General features: G+C 34.3%; 1 protein-coding gene across 7 annotated transcripts in view; it reads right to left on the bottom strand.

Moving 5' to 3' along the window:
• PTPRK (protein tyrosine phosphatase receptor type K) overlaps positions 1 to 21,805 on the bottom strand; it is a 563,647-nt gene that overhangs the window by 421,469 nt on the left and 120,373 nt on the right. For all 7 annotated transcript variants that reach the window (XM_013063592.2, XM_004740175.3, XM_004740177.3 and 4 more), the window contains exon 2: positions 16,183 to 16,305. In XM_013063592.2, coding sequence (XP_012919046.1) covers positions 16,183 to 16,305 — 123 coding nt within the window. The remainder of the gene's footprint in view (positions 1 to 16,182; positions 16,306 to 21,805) is intronic.

Genomic DNA, 21,805 nt, shown 5'->3' with positions numbered 1-21,805 from the left:
CCATCCCATTTCTCCTCATGGAAATGCTTCAAAGGGCCAATTTAGAAACTGCAGAATACATTAACAATAGTTAATTCAAATCATTTCATAAAACATCTTTTTTTTCTTTTTTCGGCAATATTATCATTCCATTTCTTCATTCAAAAATAATTGGCATTTCAAGGTAATTAATATATGTTCTCAAGAAAACAAGTTGAGAAAAATCTCATTTATATTTTTAAAAGATTTTGAGTCATTCTGTGTTGATGGCAGTGTTCTTAACATAAAGATACCTTGTCATGTGATATAGTCATTCATGACAGGCTACTTCTCTTGTAGTCAAAAAGCAAGGAAAAGTATTGCTCCTTATATTCTCAACTGTATTTCTGCTCTAACTGGACTTCTTAGGAACATTTTATATTTCTTTTGAATTATATTAAACACATAGAAACAGATCACTTTTATCTCTATCATTAGCTGTATGCATATTATAATACCATGTAAGTTCACCTGAATTCACAAGCATTCCAGGCTTTCAGTTCAGAATAATTCAAACATAAAAACAAAGTTAAAACAAGCCTTCTTGGGGAAGAAAAGATTTTGAGTCATTCACCAATTATTGATTGCAAGTCCAAGCACCAAAAACAGTGCTAAACTGCACAGAAGTGAATCATGGTATTGTTTCACCTTATTCTTAAGTATCAGTCACTTAACTCTGTATTCAAGAACTATATCATTTTATTAACACTGGCATATCCTTTAGCATTGTTTTAGATATCATTGTTCTAAGCCACAAAACTGGTAGGTCAAAATCAATAGTAGGATTACATTAAAAAATCTACAGTTCAAACATTTTTTTTTTAATTTTGTAGAGATTTTATTTATTCGAGAGAGAGCACACAAGCAGGAGCAGAGGGGTAGGGAGAAGCAGACTCCCAACTGAGCAGAGGACCCATGCAGCTCGATCCCAGGACCCTAGGATCATGACCTGAACCAAAGGCAGACAGACACTTAACCAACTGAGCCACCCAGGCACCACAAATTTTTATTTTCTAGGTAATTCTATGTTATTTTTTAGCCCCATAAAGAGCAAACAAGAGAACCTTGAGACAAATTAAATATCCAACTGCTACCTACAATTAATACTGAATTTATTTCTTAAAAATTTCAGAGAAGGATTATCTATTTGTTACTGTAACTAGTAATTTAGAGAGCATAATCATATCCTAATAGTCTGGTTCATTACCAACAATTAGATCTAGAATTTCAAATTAACATTTTCTTGTTTTAAAACTTACTCCTTTCTCATTGAATAACTTTGTCTTGACAAATCGTTTCCAGCAAACTTCTAATTGATGCATTCTATACATAGGTATATCCTACAAAATGTTTCCCCTGTTAGAATTCTTATCAACACAATGATTCTGGATTAATACCCAACTTAATAGAGATATCTTTCAATACACAGATTTTTGGCCAACCTTTTTTTTTCTGAGAAAATATTTTTACATATTACTCAAAAATTCAATACAGTAAATGAATTAACCTATGCATAGAAAGAATTGTGAATTACATTCTAATATAGTTAGTAAAACATCAAAATAAAACTCACAGTAACTATAAGCTGCAGGTGTGCAGATATAATGAAAATACAGCAACGTATTCCATTTGAAGTAAGTACAGTAAATTTAATATTAATTGTTTGGATCACAAAACGATGTTTTAAGCATTAACTTCAGCACCTAGTTTGAAAACCTACTCTGTATGCTGTGTTTTAGTTACTTTTTAATTAACCGGTCAAGGCATTTTGGTTAGCAGTCTCAGACATTACAATTTTTCCCATCTAAAATAACAAGAAATTGACAGAATATCTGATTTTCAAAAAAAGACTTTTACATTAAGTGGGAGAAGCTTATAACTAGTGCCAAATTATGTGCCAGGGAAAAGACAGTTATTTTGTCTTAAAGAAAAAACACATATGACTGTTTCAGAGTATGAAAGAACACAGTCAAAAGCAGAACTTCAATGGCTATAATAAACTGTAACAAGAGTGAGAGAAGTTTATTTATCCTAGAGTATAATACTTACAAGTAATGCATCCTGAAAAGAAGCACTGAACTGTGTTAAAACTTTTTTCAAAGTTGACAAAGTTTCGATATGCTTTTTTACAACATTTTATAAAGCTTTTAATGCGAGATATTACATTAATGCCAGATTGGAATTATGTCTTCTTTCTGTTAAAATAATGAATTGATCTTAGTAATCTCAATCTCCTCTGTACAAGAGGCTGTAAAAATTAATCTTAACGTTCTGTTTGAGTAGAGGTTCTGTATCTCTCTAGAACAACATTTTGTGCATTATGTTGATTTTATTATAGTTTTAAGAACAAACAGGGACGCCTGGGTGGCTCAGTTTGTTAAGCAGCTGCCTTCGGCTCAGGTCATGATCCCAGCGTCCTGGGATCGAGTCCCACATCGGGCTCCTTGCTCAGCAGGGAGCCTGCTTCTCCCTCTGCCTCTGCCTGCCATTCTGTCTGCCTGTGCTCACTCTCTCCCCCTCTCTCTCTCTGATAAATAAATAAAATCTTTAAAAAAAAAAAAAAGAACAAACATAACTTCATTACTTCTGAAAGAGCTAAGTTTTCTTAAAATTGTGTTACCGTCTATTTTATTTTTAAATGCTAAATATTAATACCATTAATATATTAATGTAGTTACTATTACAATAAATATTAGTATAGTGATAATATTCCTTGTTCTCAGGTACCTATGCTACTATCTTAATCATGTGTCCAATCTCCTATAGTAACTTTAGATTTTGCCTGCTAAAGATCCTAAATTCAGAAAAATTTTAATATTATATTTTTATAATTATTATATATAATTATATAGAATTATTAATAATTATATATAATATAATTATAATTATAATAAAATTTACTTTGGTAAATTTTAATATATTAAATTTAATATATTTAAATTTAGTATATTAAATTTAATATATTAATATATTAAAATTTACTAAAATTGTTTTCTTAAATTTTGATATATTTATATTTAATATATTTATTAAAAATTAATATTATATTTTAAATAATATAAATATTTTAATAGAACTCCCTCTAGAGCTTTAGACAACCATAAAGATATGGTCCTTTACCTGATAAGACCAGGGAAACTAAAATTCAAGTTTGGCATGCTCTACATTTTTAGCTAGCTCAACCACACTGTAAGGACTGCACAGGAAGATCTTTGAATCAGAAAAGTTCAACAGTCTGTACATTTTCTTCAGATAAATGTTATTAAAATAAAATACATGCCCAAGATAATACAATGTATAGGAAGAACCTGAGATCTGCTACTACCCTCACTGTCCGTATTTCCTTACCCTCAAGCGAAACAACCAAATCCTTATGAAATAGTTAAGTCCAGGATCCCGAAGGGGAACTGTTCTCTTCTCTACTCAGGTACTATTGGCTACTGCAATATATTAATCACAGCCATTCAGTCTTAATAGTAAGTGGTTCATACTTTTTTCCCGTATTTTGCCTGAAGCTCTGCTAAAAGCTATAGGCTCTAGAAATTGGGTCCTCAACTAATGGTCTCAAGGGAATGAATGGACTAAGGAGGATTCTTCTATAATGTCTTCAAGGACTAGCCTGGGTATAGGCTTCTGTGTTGACAAAACATATTAGCAAGACCATCCCAGGACACAGAGCCAGAATTTCTATGAATAATGACTTCATAGCAGAATGCTATCCTGAAATTTGAGGGACAATGAAGTTAAGCCTAAATTAATGAACTAATGAGGGAAATCTAATTGGAATTATTTGTTTGGAAGATTATTGGTATATTTTTTAATGGTCTTTATCTTTTTATTTATTTATTTATTTGTTTGACAGAGATCACAAGTAGGCAGAGAGGCAGGCAGAGATAGAGAGAGAGAGAGAGGGAAGCAGGCTTCCCACAGAGCAGGGAGCCCGATGCGGGGCTCGATCCCAGGACCCTGAGATCATGACCCGAGCCTAAGGCAGCAGCCCAAACCACTGAGCCACCCAGGCGCCCCTTAATGGTCTTTATCTTGAACCCAGTTTTCTTAAAACCTGAAATGGTAGCTTGTTCCCACTGACCACTCAGATATACAGGAATACATTCTTTATCTAAGTTTCTTTATTGTTTGAGTATTGCCAATGGTAAATACAAGAATAGGCCCTTCCTTTTCACTGGAATGTAATCTGACAAATGAACTGTGTAACCAAAATGCTTAAATTTTATGGAGTGTTATATTTAAGAATAGTGCTTATTAAAACATACATAGTAAGCCCTCCAAAGTAACAATATGTGGAACCAATGCTTAACAACACCTCCTCAGTAATCAGATCTACTACTTAGTCTGAATTTGCAGGTTCTCTGCTTGAAAGAAAGATCAATTTATGACAGGCTAGGAATCCCAGCTGATTTGAGACACAGACAGGAATTTATCCACACTTACAGGTACTTCAGGTAATACCTAGTAGATATGAATAATTTGAGTTTGGTTTCTTAGTTTCTGGATAAAAGAGTAAATAAGGGCAATTTTTTTTTTTAAAGATTTTTATTTATTTGTCAGAGAGAGAGAGGGAGAGAGAGAGAGCACAGGCAGACAGAATGGCAGACAGAGGCAGAGGGAGAAGCAGGCTCCCCGCCGAGCAAGGAGCCCGATGTGGGACTCGATCCCAGGACGCTGGGATCATGACCTGAGCCGAAGGCAGCTGCTTAACCAACTGAGCCACCCAGGCGTCCCATAAATAAGGGCAATTTTTAAAAAACTTTCAAGTGACAGAAGTTATTAAAAATATAATCCTAGACTTCTAATAACATCCCCAAGCAGAAGTTAATTTTCTGCCTTTACTGGTTGTTTAACTTTCCAATGCACTAGATACTATATATTTTGATCTTACTATGAAGCTTGTATCTGTTAGTAAACACTTCTTGATGTACCTCTGTAAATGAATCAGACCAAAAAAGGAAAAGGAAGAAGAAGGATGATAAAGAGTAGGAGGAAAAGGAAAAGAAAGGAAAGAAAAATCATCTTTTTTTTTAATCAACTTTTTTGTTGTTGTTTTTATACGAATTTATCAATGGAGAGTATTTATGATCATAAGAGGAAAACAGAGGGAGGAAGAAGTACAAACCTTGGAAGTAGACAAAAAAAATGACTGCTTATCCTTTACTCTAAGAGCATGTAAATTTGTCGGAGTCACTATTCACTACTGATTAAGATGATTTATAAATCTGGAAGAAATGTTAATTTGTAGAAAGTTCGTAGTAATACAAATGATACTTATAATAATAGGCCTGCAAATAAATTTGATCTAGTAGAGAAGCAAATGATGCCTGTTTATAGTGAAGACAACCTTAAGGATCTCAGATTTATTGCCCTGTTGGACATTAATCTATTTAGTATAAAAGTGGGAATCTTATCCCAGCATTCTTTCTTTCAGTGAATTATAAACGCTTCCCTTGTTCCTACAGTCTTTTGAGCCAGTTATATTATACTGCTGGTTCCCTCATTAATAAATTAAATATAACTTCATCATGCATTCATCTAATGTATATAACACTGGACTCACTTTTAGGTTTTGAGTTTTTTAAAAAGTACGTTACTTTATTTCTTCTATGTCACAAAAGTCAAGGGCAAACAGGAGAGAATAAAAAAAAACCTCTCAATAGTAACATTTGCACGTGAGAAAGCTAAAATAAATTTACTGAGGGCATGAAGATTTCCCACGTCTTCAGTTATAGATCCAATAAATGCTTTGAAATAAAGGAAAAACTGACACTAGGCTGACAATGCATTAGAGAATGTCATGCTGCTCTAATAAATGCTTTATTCATCCACTCTTCTAAATTCCACAGCCTCAAAATTCTACCACCTACATAGCCATCTTACTATATTTACATTGAATAGCTCTGTAACAGGTGCTATTGTTTACCTATCCAATATCCACCCCATTCTTATTCCATTACAATCTGGCCAGCCGGTGAGCCTCAGGGGAAGCTGGCACTGACTTCAACCTCATCTCCAGCTGGGAGAGGAGGATGGGTCTGGAAGTAAAAGTCAATCATGCCTTATTGTCCCCATCACTCATTGGTTTAGGCATGGGTAGGTGACATAATTTTGGTTAATTAGACAAAAAGATGAATCTATTGATGGACACCTCAGAGTTCTTTATGCTTATCAAAAAACAAACAAACAAACAGATATAATGAAGAGATGACCTGTTTTTCTTCATTTCTGAAATTAATACCTTGAGTAGCTACAGATCTGAAACCCACGAGAGGAACTAGCCTGAAGTAAAAAGATGACCTATCAAAATGGAGAAGCAGATAGACAAAGCCAACAAAGACAATCCTGGACCTTTCGTTATGTGAAAGCAGCTTTCCCTATTGTTTAAAGGCATTTTAAGTTGGGCTCTTCCTTACTTGGAGCTGGAGAAAGCATAAAAGATACAACTTTGACCATACCTCCAAGTCAGCCCTGTAGCTTTTTTCCCCTGTAGTCTCTAAAGAAGGATCTCTACTTACACTTGTTTAGACTTCAAAAGCTGGATCTTTTCCTCCTCTATCTGTACATACTTAGATTCCTAACCTTGACTTTTACAAGGCATGAAACCTCTGGTGATTTATTTCACCTCTCTGAACCCCATTTCCTTCATCTATAGAATAAGGTTAATATATACCTCAGAGGGCTTTTATAAAAGTTAAGTGATGGGTGGCTCAGTCAGTTAAGCATCTGCCTTCTGCTCAGGTCATGATCCCAGGGTCCTAGAATCCAGCCCCACATTGGGCCCTGCTCAGTGAGGAGTTGTCTGCTTTTCCCTCCTCCTCACAACCCTTACCCTCAGCTCATGCACTCTCTCTCTCTCAAATAAATAAATGAAATCTTAAAAAAAAAAAAAAAAGTAAATAAAATAAAGAAAAACTAGGTGAAATGCAGTATTTTTAAAAAATGCCTGAGATTAGATAAATGTGGTCAGGAAAGCATCTAACCTGGCTTGGATAAAATCATACACTCAAAATATAACTTTGAATAGCCAAATTGACATTCCAAATTCCTACTTAATTCACCAACTATCTAAAATCAAGGGGAAAGGAGAAGGTACAGAAATATATGAAATGAAGTTTGTGGAATTGTTCTATTTAATTTTCTTCTCATCAACTGCTTAAGAAGCACAGCAGCCTATTTCTCTAATCTATGTCCCTAGGTGAAGAGTTCATGATGCTGCTGGCATTTATAAGGTGCCAGGCACTCTAAGTGTAGAAAACATTCATTTTTTTGCTGAGAGATATTTCCCAATCAATAACTTGCTCTTTGAGGGAAGGGGAATATGTCTGTACAACATACCGTAGTACACTCAGCAGAAATTAGATTTGAAAACTGACAAAACTCCGAGATTTAAAAAGCACCTTTTTATGTAATGACAAGTACATAAGCAGAGCTCTATATTTTTTATAATATCAACTATGAGATAAGCAACATCACATATCCTTTAAATAATCTCTAATTTAATTACTTATCATCTGTTCTTTTTATAGACTTTTCTTTTCCTGGTATTCTCCTTTTGTTTGAAAGATAATAAGCTTTTAAACTGGGACTAGAAGAATTTCTTAGCCACCATGAGGCAAGTTTACTTTTGGAGAGGAAAAGTATAAGGTCATCACCGCACGGTCACACTCCCCCAAGGAAAAGTAATTTTGTTTCTTTGGACTATGTATTGATTTTAAGATATACGTTAAAGGTACCTGTATAGTCTTTGAAATTACTCTGTATTCTTATCCTAATCCATTTAAAGGGCTGAATCTTCTCTAGCCTGACACCAATTATTAATTTTTTTCTTCTTTCTTTCTTTCTTTCTTTCTTTCTTTCTTAAGGTTAACCTGTTTTTTTCCACTGAGCTATATTGGGACATACCTAACTTTGATACATTATGTACCTGAAATATCAGGAAAATATCCCTGTCTCAGCATGCCATTTCTGTCCACAGTAATTTAGACATTCTTCATGCTGCATTTATGTCCACAAGGGTAATAGTCCTTACATTAAAAACCAGCCTTCAAGAAGTGTTTCTCCCTTCATGAAGTCCATTACTGCTTTTCTCTCTCTGACCCTGCACTGCCTTCAACTCCCACTGTTTTTAATAAGCAACTCAAATGTGGTAAACTATCTTCTCCGTGCTGAGGGCAAAAGCACCAACAGATACATGATAACATGGTTTGGAAGAACACATTGAAATAAGCCCATAATTCTAGTCCTAAAATACCCCACTGCAAACAAAGTCTTAAAATTATTTTCAAACCCTAAACTTTAGTCTGATTCCTCTAGTCCACTATTTTTTCTTCTGTCATATGTGCTCTAATGAGACAGCAGATAATATAGGTGTTTTCAAAGGTCTGCTTACACAGACATGGGGCAAGTGTTCATCAAATCACTAAAAATAACACACAGGTAAATCAAAGAGAGGACGAAGTATCTCCCTAGGGATTGACAGTCTCAATTCCAAACAAATCTCAGAGTCCATTTCATGCAAAGATTTAAAAAGAGACAGTCACAGCTTTTAAATTACGGAAATAGTATTTTAGACAAAACAGTAAAAAATCAAAATAGATACCTCATTATACAGTGGATTAAATGTCCATGAGCAACTCAAGAACGTATCAGCTACACTAGATTACAAAGCAGGATAATACTGTGCAAGAGTAATTTTGATATTAGACACATGAACCTAATTTCAAATCCCATCCCTGGGGGGTTTTAAGCAAGTTATTCACTCTACTTATCTCTAAAATGTCACTAATTTGTAGGGTTCGTGTGAGGATTAAGAAAATATATCATGTCCCTAGTATAGGAAAACCCAGTAGGCCACTAACAAGTCATAGCTAATGGTAGTAAGTACCTTCATCTTTGCACACTTTATGTTGAATGTGCACCAAACCACTGTTTACAAAGTGTCTTTTGGAGACTTCTATCACTAAGTGATTTTCACAGAAGCCATCTTGATAGAGCTGGGGTAGTGGAGAAGGGGGTAGAGGTAGGGATATAGGGAGTACAAAGCAAACAGGTTCTAGGATCATTAGATCCTTGTGGCTGATTTTACATATGTGAGTACGGAGAAATATTATTTTCATAAAAAGAATTCTAGTACTAAAAAAGAAAAAACTGAAAATCATCAAATGATGCATGGCCTTACAGTTTTAAACCTGTAAGGTTTCAGGCTCTGTCACCTTCTTAGAATCTAATGTTTATTGGGATGCCTGGGCAGCTCGGTTAGTTAAGCATCTGCCTTTGGCTCAGGTCATAATCCCAGGGTTCTGGGATTGAGTCCTGCATCAGGCTCCTAGCTCAGCAGGAAGCCTGCTTCTCCCTCCATTTGCCCCTCCCTCTGCCTGCTGCTCCCCCCTACTTGGGCCTCTTTCTCCCTGACAAATAAGTAAATAAAATCTTAAAAAAAAAAAAAGAATCTAATGCCTATATCCACGAGTTAAAAGTTCTCCCATCTGTGTTAATGAATTGATGTTAAGCTCTTCTCTTGTTCTCTTGTCTGTCCTCGTCTCCCTGTCTTTCATCTCCACTCTACTACCCATCTCTCAATTCTCCTTAAGACAAACTGCACAGGTTCACACACATACACACATTATCTTTAGTCATATTAATAGACAATGATAACTAGACTACAAAAAGAAAATAAACCAACATTTTGGCCTGATTTGCTCTATCCTATAACACAAACAAAATCAGCCACAATACTACAACTTAATATCTCTATTAACCAACACTATATACCAACACTGTACACAACTTTATCTTACCATCTCTGCCATCCTTTGACTTTGGTAAATCTGCTGTCAAATAATTCTGTTCATTCAGATGTGTAAGATTTTGGCAGCTATGACACAGGTAGAAACCTGTGTCTTACTATCAATTGTTTATAATAGAGTGATGAAAAGATTAGGCAGGTGATCCACTCATTTTTATAAGTGATTAAGGTTCCCAGAGATAGACTTATAGGTTAGAAATGATAAGTCAATGCAAAAACTCCCTGGAAATTTCTCTAGAGATGTATAAAAATATGAATCACAGCATACATAATAACACTGTTTAGCAAATTATATAAGTCTTCTCTTATAAAACTAAGACATTATCATCTTAGCATAGAAAACTTAGCTGGAATTGTATAACCTATAAAATGTCATCATATGAATCAAATTGTGGAACTCAATGTTTTATTTGACTTTTAAACATCACACTATCAAAAGAAAGCCAGGCAACACAATCATGTGACCCGTGCACACTCCCTACTAAATACACAAACACATTCAGTCTCTCCAAATAAATATTTGAAGAAGGCAACCTTTATTTAACAACCCGGCTAATAATTCATGTTTGAACTCTGAGATTAAGAAAGGCGGGGCGGGGGGGGGGGGATACATAGTTCTAAATGTAATAAATTAATATAATTCCTTTTTTTTTTAAGATTTTATTTATTTATTTGACAGACAGAGATCACAAATAGGCAGAGAGGCAGGCAGAGAGAGAGTAAGGGAAGCAGGTTCCCTGCCGAGCAGAGAGCCCAATGCAGGGTTCGATCCCAGGACCCTGGGATCATGACCTAAGCCAAAGGCAGAGGTTTTAACCCACTGAGCCACCCAGGTACCCCTAAAAATACATTTCTTAACAGCATTGTTCATTCCTTATCCTTCTCTGTGTAACTTGTTCTCTATATTTTAGTTTGGGGGCTTGACAAGGGGGCAGAATTAAGATTTAATAGGTTCTTAAACTAATGAATGACACCTCACTAGGTTTTATAACAAAGGAGGAATAGTTTCCTACTTCAGTCTTCAGATTAATTTAATGACAGAGAGTCTTCTTTCTTAATGTCTACATAGCATGTATGCATTTTATGGAAGGAAGTGTGTATACTGATTTACATTATTATTAGTGAAAAGTACCAGACTGAAGGTGAGATACAACATAGTCATAATTTTAAATACTACCAAAGGGGTACTCTAGAGACTCTAAACTAAAATTCAATTAGTCATTTTACAAAAAGGTGTTTAAAAAAAAAAGCAGTTATAATTATAGTAGATGATAAATGTATTGAGATGTCAATTATGATCCCCAATCTCAGATCTAGGCAGAACATATAGCAAAATGGTCAAATGAGTTTGCTTCATGAGGTCATAAGCATAAGAGAATATCTGACAAAGAAGGTCACAGACACAGATGTATTTGAGATCAAAGAATAATTTCTACTTCTATGTAACATCTCTCATTCTCATTCCAGGCTTCCATGGAATAAAAGATTGAGATGAATTTGACATGGAAAAGACAAAGGAGAGAGAGAGAAAACGTAAAGGGAGCTCCTTCTTGGTAGTATTAATAACATTTAAAATTATATTTGAAATAAATAGGTAAAATCATTTACAAAGGCAAAAGCCATATATTAATAATTATATGATGATCTTCTAATCACATTAAAATTTGAACTGAATATAATGTCCCAGAACTAGGGCATTTGTTTTATTCAGTTAAATTTTTAGCAAGTGAAAGAAAAATTTTGTTTAATCCTCGACCAAAGTATTTTAAAAAACATTATATAAGTTGACAGTTTTGCTTAAATAAAATGAAATAGTATCTTGGGAAATCGAAAAAAATACAGTTTATGTTCACAAAGAACTTATAGTTTAGAGGAAAGAATGACATACACAAAGATGATACTGTAACAGCTACAACTGAAATATGTACAAAATGCAGTAGAAAACATTCAGATATGAGGACAGAAAAAAATATGAGTTCTAAGCCAATCAGAAAAATCTTTCCAACACAGATGCAACTTGAATAGACACAGTAAGGATGGGTAATAATTTGATGAGCTGATAAGTGGGCAGAGAACTGTCTAATCAGAGGGAAAAGAGCATACAAAGGCTCAGAGATGCTCAGAAACCACATTTTCCTTGAATGTTGGGGTGCAGATCCAGAACGATGGAAAAGAGTTTGAGTCCATTTGAGATGTCCTATGATACATCTTTTATTTTAATCTATAACATTTTTAATTATTAGTTTGGTTTTGCCATGGCATCCCTGTGAGCACTGGCTTTATTTTGCTTTATTTTCTGCCACTTTTTATTAATAAATAAGATATATAGAGAAAAGTCCTGAGGTCATAAATATACAGCTCAATGATTTTTCAGTTTGGGCATACCCATGAAAACACCATCCAGACAAGAAATACAGTATTTATTGCCCAAACAGAAGGCCCACCATGCCACATGCCAAGCACTAATAATCCCTCACCCCTGCCACCCCCTCCTGCAAGTAAATAATACCCTGACTTCTAACATCATCAATAGTTTAACCTGTCTTTGAAATTTATATAAATGAAATAGGGTACATATTCTTCTATGTCCGCTTTCTTTCCCTCAATGTGATGTTTGTGACATTCATTCATATCAAAAATGGCAACAGTTCATTTCTGTAATTGCTGTGTAATATTCCCTAAGATGAATGCACCACCATAAATGCATATTCATCCACTGCACTGTTAAGCGATAACCTTGCATTGCTTTCAGTTTGAGCATGTTATGAACACTAGTGCATTCCTGCACATGTCATTTGGAGAACATGTGTACTCAATTCTACGGGGCTTATACCCAAGAATGGATTTACTAGGCCATTAGGTTGTACAAAATGCTTGCACAGATTTATACTCTGACCAAGAGTATATGAGAGTTTCACTTGCTCTGTATTCTTACAAAACCTGAAATTCTGATTTTCATCTTCCTACCGAGTGTGTAGTAGTTTCTCATTGTGAATATAGTTCACATATCCTTGGTGACTGAGTTGAGGAGGTGCTCATATTTTCCTATGATTTTTGGCCATTACCCTAATACTAAATGGCCTAAATTAATTCTTTTGCATTCTATTTTTAATGCACTTAGCAGGCCTTTCAGTCATCATCATTGTCACCTGACAAAGGGAGTGTTGGGGCTAGGGACTGCTGAAGAATATTTTAAACAATTATTGATAGCAAAATGTCTTTAAGAAAGAATTCTCTTCTTTCCTTTTTCTTGTTTCCTACCATCTTTATTCTTCTATTATTCTAGTCTATTTTGTCCACCCAATCTGTCTTCTTCCCTTCTATGTTTCCAGTCCAAAAAGGTCAATAAATAGAAGGCAATTAACAATGTCCAAGTGCTGTCTAGAGAGCTCAATACATCAATAACAAGTTTACATCTGAGACCTAGACTTCTTACTTAAGGGTTGCCAAAGGTTTGAGAGTTTTTGTTTGTTTGTTTGTTTAATAAATGAAACAAGTAAACATGCCTGACTACTTATGTGAAAATAAATGGACCCTTCATAAAATTTTAACAGGATAAATATAAATGTCTCCTTTTTGTTTTAACTTCTGTTATGAACAGTGTTTTTAAAAAAATATCAGAAGCATTGTAAAGAAATTTCAGAAGGAAAGTGGGGAAAAAATGGTATCTATTGTAAAAAGAGAGCAATAAAAGATACACATGGGTGCTTTCTTTCACTCTCCCTAAAGACCAAATAGAAGTCACATTTGGCAAAGTAAAGTAGCCATGACCTTTTCCCTCCTCTGCATGATTAATTACTTAATGTCCTATTAATTGGAAGATGTGGCTGAATTTCAAACACTTTCATTTTCTGTGCGTATCATCCTGTACTCTAACTGGCGATTAAGCTGTTCATCAAAGGTGAGCCAACAAGGTCATCTGAGCAGTATCTCTTCAGCTATTCATTATCCATCTTCAATGGTAATTAACAATGGTAACATTTCCATAAATCAACATCTTTCTGATTATTCTCTGATGATAAACAGTCAAAATGTGTGCATCCCAGCCCACCCCTTTTAATTTTATATTTAAAAAAAAATTCTAAATATACCACAGAGAAAACTCAGGTGAAATATTATAGGAGTTTGTTCATTTAAAATGTATGAAGAAAATAAAATTCTATACCTTTGAAAGATAAATACACACCTATGCACAAAACTAAATGGGTCTGCTGGCAACCCAGGAGACATACATAAGAAGCAAAGGATGTCAGCCACCTAATACCAATTTATTCCTCTGACAAGAAAATTATGGCTCAGTTCAGCTTCTGAGATAACCATTTGCCTACTCAGCCATGGAAGGTGACAATTTAAAACAGAAAGCAGATTTAATTCACCTTACTCTCAAAATACACATTAGAGGGGGGACCAATAAAAACCTGTCAAAGAATATAGTTACTATATTCTTTTCTGGAACCATAATTGGGAAATGTAATATTTAGGCACAGTTTTGTTTACTTTGTGCACTTGTGGTGTACTGTCATTTATTGCTGATGTTTTAAGCTTTTTGGCTCTATACATCAGATTACTTAGTAAATTCAGAAATGCTATTGATAAAACTATCTTCCTTGGTTCACTTGAATTGACATTTTCATCTCCAGTGGCCAGTCTAAAATTGTCATTTCTTTTTTTTTTATAGATTTTATTTATTTATTCAACAGACAGAGATCACAAGTAGGCAGAGAAGCAGGCAGAGAGAGAGAGGGGGAAACAGACTCCCTGCTCAGCAGAGACCCCAATGTGGGGCTCAATCCCAGGACCCTGAGATCATGACCTGAGATGTAGGCAGAGGTTTAACCTACTGAGCCACCGTGCCTCTAAAATTGTCATTTCTAAAGTTCACTCACTATAGAAATGTCTTTCTGAATTTGTAGAAAATTAATTATAAAGTATTTTTAAAAGATCATAATAACACTGAGTGTGGTGCATAAACAATGAATCTTGGAACACTGAAAAAATAAAATTAAATTTAAAAAGATCATAATAAAAGTAATGAAAACATGTGTTAAAACTTAAATTATCAGCAACAGGTAATCAGCTTATCAAATATATATATGATTATGTATAATAATTGCATAATGATTATATATTACTACATGGCATATTAATATATTGTGTTGTTAAATATTATGTTGTATATTATTATATATACATGATTATATATAATGTATAGGTATAATCTGTATTTATTTCTAAATATTAGAAGGAAAATAGTTCATGCTTTGTAATATTATATTTTAGTATTCCTGTTGACATTTTTAATTTTTACAATTTAATAAATTATTGCTAAACATATACATACAGAGTTTGGAATTAACCCCAAATTAATATGTAGAACTGAAGGCACAAATATTAGTCTGATAGTACTAATAAATGATGCATTATAAAATAATATGTCTAGATGGCTACTGTACATTAATGTGTTTTTCACAAGTAAGAGAAAACACAACTCAGACTGGCTTAACCAATAAGATGCATTATTTCACAAAACCAGAAATCAAAGGATATATCAAAGTCTAGATAGAAAATGAATAGGGAACAGCCCTATTTATCTAAAATCTACCCAGAAAAGACCTCTTCCTCCATTTGACAATTTTGTGTCCTGGCTCCCTCTCCTCAGAGCCACTTGTATGCTTGCAAGCAGAGCGACAATGAGATAAGGCTTCTCCCCATCATGGACTATAAACCCTTCCTTTCAGTCTGATTGTACTAAACACATGTCATTTAACTGAATAGGTATTAAGCAAATTGATCTTCCATTTTAGGTTATTTTAAAAGAATTCTGTTTGCTATGCTTTTATGTGTTTTTTTCTTGGTTTTGTTTACATTTTGCCTTTTTATTAAATAGGGGAAAAAAAAAAAAAAAAACAGGGGTGCGTGGGTGGCTTATCCAGCTGGGCTTCTGCCTTCTGAAGCTCATGTCATGATCTCGGGGTCTGGGGATCAAGCTCAGCATCAGGCTCCTGGCTCTTTGGGACACCTGCTCCTCCTGCTCATGTTCTCTCTGTATCTTTCTGTCTCAAATACATAAATAAAAATCTTAAAAAAAAAAAAAAACAAGAACCACAAATACATATATTTTTCCAGTCAGATATAACAAAAACATAATGAGCATTCTTGAAGAATACAGGATTATAGAAAAGTTATTGCAGGAAAGGCAAAGACAAAAATAAGGTTCATAGGTGTGGTCAAGTAGCTTGCCCATTAGTAGTTTACTATAACAAATGACTGTGTTACACCAAAAGTATGAAAATGATACATATTCCAAAGCCATTCCCTCAATACTGGGTAAACAGAATGATTCTCACCTTGAGGCATCTCAGGTGGCAGATAATGAGGTTCTTGGGCACTAACATGTACCCATTCGAAGTCATCATATAGATCCTGGTGGTAATCACAGGCCCCTAGACCATCATCAAAAGTACAGCCACCTAAGAGAAGAGAAAAATTATTGTTATATTCTTTACAGATTTGCTAAAAATTGAGAATGTGCTGGAGAAGGAAAGATTATTTTGAATATGTAAAATGGCACTCAATAATAATTGGTACTCCTGTTTTTGACTATTCCCATTAAATTTTCACACAAAATGAATTTGTATCAGTAGTTTCTGTTTGAATAAGAAACCAGTTTGAGCTTCAGAAGGAAGGCTAAGGCACAGATTTTGAAAGACTAAAAATAGTAAAAGATACTTGTATAGCGAAGCTTTCCTGAAATACGCAAACCACCTGAAATCTAAATAGATTTTAACGACTTTGGTGCAGAGAAGGGGAAAAGTAAAAATTGTCTTTTTTCATGATGCAAGTTCAAAAAGGTGAAGTTAATATTTAAATCTTACCAAACTCCTTGCTTGAAAAGAACACTTTGAAAGAACATTTGAAATAGCAAATGAAACAAATAAAGCTTTAAAGCATCTATAAGTGTTTGAGGTCAGTGATACATTCATTCTTCCATACCTTATTTAGATTACTTTCATATACACTTACGACTTAAAAGGAGGGAAAAAACTAAAACGTAAAACTGATCAGATTTAGTCTGTAATTACTCTCACCATTACCACTTTATTTAATAACCTTTTTTCAAAAAAATAAATGGAGGTAGCCTTTCCTTTTATATCAATCATTTTTCCTGCCCCCCCCCAGGGGTAATTTTATGGCAGAAGTAAAATGATTACTTTTGCTTCTCAGCGTACATATACAGGCACACAAAACTCAACATACTTAGTTTATTCATTTCATGAAAATAAGAACTGGCCTGTATGTCTAATCTTGAAAGAAAATGGATTAGAACTAATGAAAATTCAGCAGTGGGTTTAATGAGAAAAACCAATAACCTGTCTCCTTTCAAATAAGTTATTTGTTTAGTTTCCATGGGGATCTCTGTGAAGAAATTCAGTGAATTCTCTGACCAAACAGCAGACTACAGAGTGTTAAACTTCTGGCCTATAAATTCTTCTCCATGAACAAGGAACCTTTTTTTTTTTTTTTAAAGAAAAGTTTGCAGCTTATATATAAAAAAAAAAATCACTTTCCTCACTAAAGACGGAGATAAGCCAAGAAGGCAAGATCAGATATGTTCAGATGACATTACAGCCTTAATAACCATTTTTGAAAGCAGACCATGTATGTGGGCATCCTTGAATCATTCCTATGACTACATCAATCCTTTAAAATAATCAAACTTCAGTAGCTTGAAAACTTAATAATGTCTTTTAAATATCCTAAAATAGCCTCTTATAAATGCTTTCATGGAAAATGATGTACATCTTAATTTAAAATTAATCAATGGAAAAAAAAGGTTGCTAGGAAATGCATCTTCACATAGCAAGGGAAAAGTTTTTCTCAAGATATAATTTGCTATCATAAGCCCAAAATGACTTACTGCTTTGTAACATAAGCCTTCAGGGCCCCCACTGCCCTTTATAATAGTGTGAGTGGCCTCTGTATATAAATTTGAATTACAGATGGAACCTACATTGGCTCATTTGGAAGACAAATGACCTTAATTGCTGCCCTTCATAGCCATGGTTAATTTTAGACTCCAGGATTCTGACTAGTAATAACCACTGGAAGTATCTGTACAAAAGAAGTGGGTCAACCCTTACTATTTGTTGTTGCACATCACTGCCCTATCAGTCAAGAGTTTTGGAAATAGTTATTAGTCCACTTGACTTGATTGATAAGAAAATTTTCAAAAAGATGACTTTTACTACTGCAGCTTACAATAAATTCTAATCTGAGATGTATCATATATCTGTTTGCAGCACATAGGGCATATCAATAAATCTCCCATAAAACATTTTTTAAAATCTTTTTGTATTTTATATTTCAAGGGTAAATACTTACACCGTATACTGAACTAGATGACAGGAAATTTAAAAAACAAAAAACAAAACAAAACAAAAAAAACCTGCTCCTGGCCTGATGAATGCATAGTGGCACAGCATAGACACATGCACCTGCGCGCGCAAACACACACATACACACAATGTGTTACGAAGGAAAATGACAGTATGACCAAAGTCAAAGAGAACACAAATGAACTGGCTACCTACACCAGGGAGGGTTAGAGAAAGCTGCATGTCCTTAGGCCTATTAAGACCAGTAAAGATAAAGCTGGGCCAGAATGGCAATGGGACCAAAATTAAAGAAAACGCAAAAGAAAAGGCATGCAACTCTAAAGAAACATGGGACTTTGGGGATTTCAAATATCCTCAAAAATTTCTGTATTATGAAAATGAAGAAAAGTATGTAGGGGACAGTCAGAAATACAACTAAATATGAAAGATTTTAGATATAAAATGCTTAGATTTTAATCTGTAGTTGTACTGAAGACATCAGAGGATTTTATCCAGGAGTAGGAAAAAATTCAAGCCCTGCTAAAAATAACAGCAACAACAATAATAGTAGTAACAACTCTAATTGTCACGCATAGCTTAAAGAGAAATGGAGGAAAATGGAAGTAGAATGTTTGGCTCAACCTTACAACAGATAACACGTAACAGATAACACAAGAAAATACACCCTGAGGTAATCCCATTATATACAAGCCCTGTTTACCATTTAAGGCTCACTAGAAAGTCTTATAACACAGTCTTCTACTACATTGTCTTCTCTACACATGTTTCTGAGTTCAACACACCTTCAGACACAGCATTAAAATCTACTTAAAGGAGAAGCATCTTAGCAAGATTCTAATTCATAAAAACATAGCTAATGAACTTAACATTTCTCTGAGCTAGACAGCACAACAAAAAGAGGCAAGATATTAAAGAACTTTTAGGTAGAGGGGATGAAAAATCAAGGAAGCAGCCTACATTTCAGTTGTATTTGCCACCAGTAAGACCAAAATGAGTATCTGCAAATCATGTCAGAGAAACCACAATCCCAAATTCCTTGACCCTTGGAGGAAAATCACTTCTGAAGAGCCATTTCACAGATTGCTAATTCCTCCCTACCAATCAAACATCTAACTACAGCTGCAATGGTCAGCTTCCTCTATCTCAATCCTTAATGGGGCTTTGCAAATTGTTCACCTAAAGATAAAAATCAAGCTAATTTGGATTTGCCTGAATTTCTTTCCATTCCTAAAATGCTCACTGAAAGGACTGGTACTAAGAAACATCAGTATCTGGGGCGCCTGGGTGGCTCAGTGGGTTAAAACCTCTGCCTTCGGCTCAGGTCATGATGCCAGGGTCCTGGGACCCAGCCTCACATCCAGCTCTCTGCTCAGCAGGGAGCCTGCTTCCTCCTCTCCTCCTCTCTCTCTGACTGCCTCTCTGCCTACTTGTGATCTCTGTCTGTCAAATAAATAAATAAAATCTTTAAAAAAAAAAAAAAGAAAGAAAGAAAGAAAGAAACATCAGTATCCCAACCCCAAAACGATGTTGCCTAAACATTCATTCAGCATTTAAACTCTTGACTCTTTATTTAAACAGATGGTGACAGACTTGATGAAAGAAAGAATACTAAACTCAGTCTTCTCTGATGTCAAACTTTTCAGTAAAAACTAGTGTTGGGGTTAATTTAGAACAAAGTTAAATTGGAGAAAAATAATTTCAAAAAATTAAAAATAAGTAAATTAAATTTAAAAAAATAAAATTTAAATAGAGAAAAATAAAAAGTCAATAGAGCCCCGGACAGCTCTGAGCATTTTGTAAAGGGCGTTCTTTTTAAAGATACTGTACTAGGGGCTCTGGGATGGCTCAGGGTCCGTTAACCAACTCCTGATTTGGACTTAGGTCATACTATCAGGGTCCCATGATTAAATCCTGCCCCCAGGCTTCTTGCCCAGTGGGGAGTCTGCTTGAGGACTTTCCATCCCAATTCCTCTGCCCCTCCTCCCACTGACCTGTGCCTGGGCTCCCTCTCTTGCTCCCTCATTCTCTCTCACACAAATAAATCTTTAAAAATAAATAAATAAATAAATAAAAGAGATTGTACTAGGATATTTCACATTCTCCCCCTCCCGAGCACTTGCGTCCAGTCTTAATTTCCTGACTAAATAGAATAGCAAGAAACATATGAAATTTTCTTTCATGGTTCTTTACTATATATAAAGAACAAACTTCATTTAGTTTAAGACACAGATTATTTTTCTTTTTATTTTCTTAAATAGTTTAGAATAACAAGGTTTTAAAAAGAGAAACTCTTGGACAAAATATGTTGGCAAACACAATATCCTTAGCACAGCTGTTAATGGTCTTCAAAAATGGACACAATCTTTTCCAATAGTGAATTAAGCTGTAATGCAAATTCGCTCATGTAAGTGATCATCAACTCTGTAATGATCCTTCTTCCATTAAGAACAAAAAGAAAGATTGACACATGTTACATTAGGACACATGGAATACTGAATTAAACTAACTTTAAATAGATCATCTTTATCTATGCTAATAAGAAACCATAATATAAGTTTACTGATATAATCCCCAAAATTCATTACAAAGAGGCCAATACACTTCACAAAAAAAATTCAGAAGAACAGAAAAGGAACTTATTACTAAATATCTTAAATGTTAATTCTACGTATAATCTGAGTCAATACAGTCTATTCCCAGAAAAAAAGATTATTGGAAAAAGGGTAAAAATTAATGCTTTTATATAAAGTTCTTATTTCTTCTGAAATCTACTGGGTTATCTTAATGGCTTTTTTGTTGTTTTTCTTACAATTCTGGGACTACTGAAGTTACAAAATAAAAATTAACAATGCCATGAGCAATGTTTAGGTAGTTTACATCTGCTCTAAAAATAAGCAACATTTTTTTTCTCGATTTAAGTACTGAAGTTCAAGTAAGAAAAAAAATCCAAATAGATGCAAAGTACAAATACCTTTGAGAGCATAAATATGAGTCACTTGTCATAATACATTGCTCTGATTCAATACTAAAGAGGATCTACTGAAGAAAAATTAGAAAATTCATGTAAAAGAGTTGCTTAAAAGATAATCACTTCAGACTAAAAAAAAAAAAAAAAAAAGAAAGAAAAAAGAAAAGTCTTTTACCCTGCTAGTAACTAATTAGTATGTGAAAATATTATTTGAGCCTAGTTCCTTCATAAAGGAAAAGAACTTGAAACACATTTGTGGAAATCCAAACCCATCATTTATTGATAGATGCAAATGATTCTTAATGATCAGAGAAGAGCTCATTTCAAACACACCCCTAAATTATCTAATTGTTCATCCCTAAAGTTCCATTTCTAGCCAAGAATATATGTTTAATATATATAATCCAAAACTACTTAGCTTGTAAGACTTCTATTCCAACTGTCTGTGATTCAAAGCAAATCTGACTGAGTAATCTCCCTTTAATAAGACTGAATTAGCCAGAATAGAATAATAAACCCAAATTCACTGCCCTCCATCTTTGCAGAGGCAATATTAAAATCTCCTAAATTTCAATGGATAAAACTTAAGGAATTTCAGGGTGCCTG

Source organism: Mustela putorius, unplaced genomic scaffold, assembly GCF_011764305.1.
Source record: "Mustela putorius furo isolate JIRA1106 unplaced genomic scaffold, ASM1176430v1.1 tig00003863_pilon_pilon_pilon, whole genome shotgun sequence".
Taxonomy (NCBI): domain Eukaryota; kingdom Metazoa; phylum Chordata; class Mammalia; order Carnivora; family Mustelidae; genus Mustela; species Mustela putorius.
This window is presented reverse-complemented; position numbering and strand designations above follow the sequence as displayed.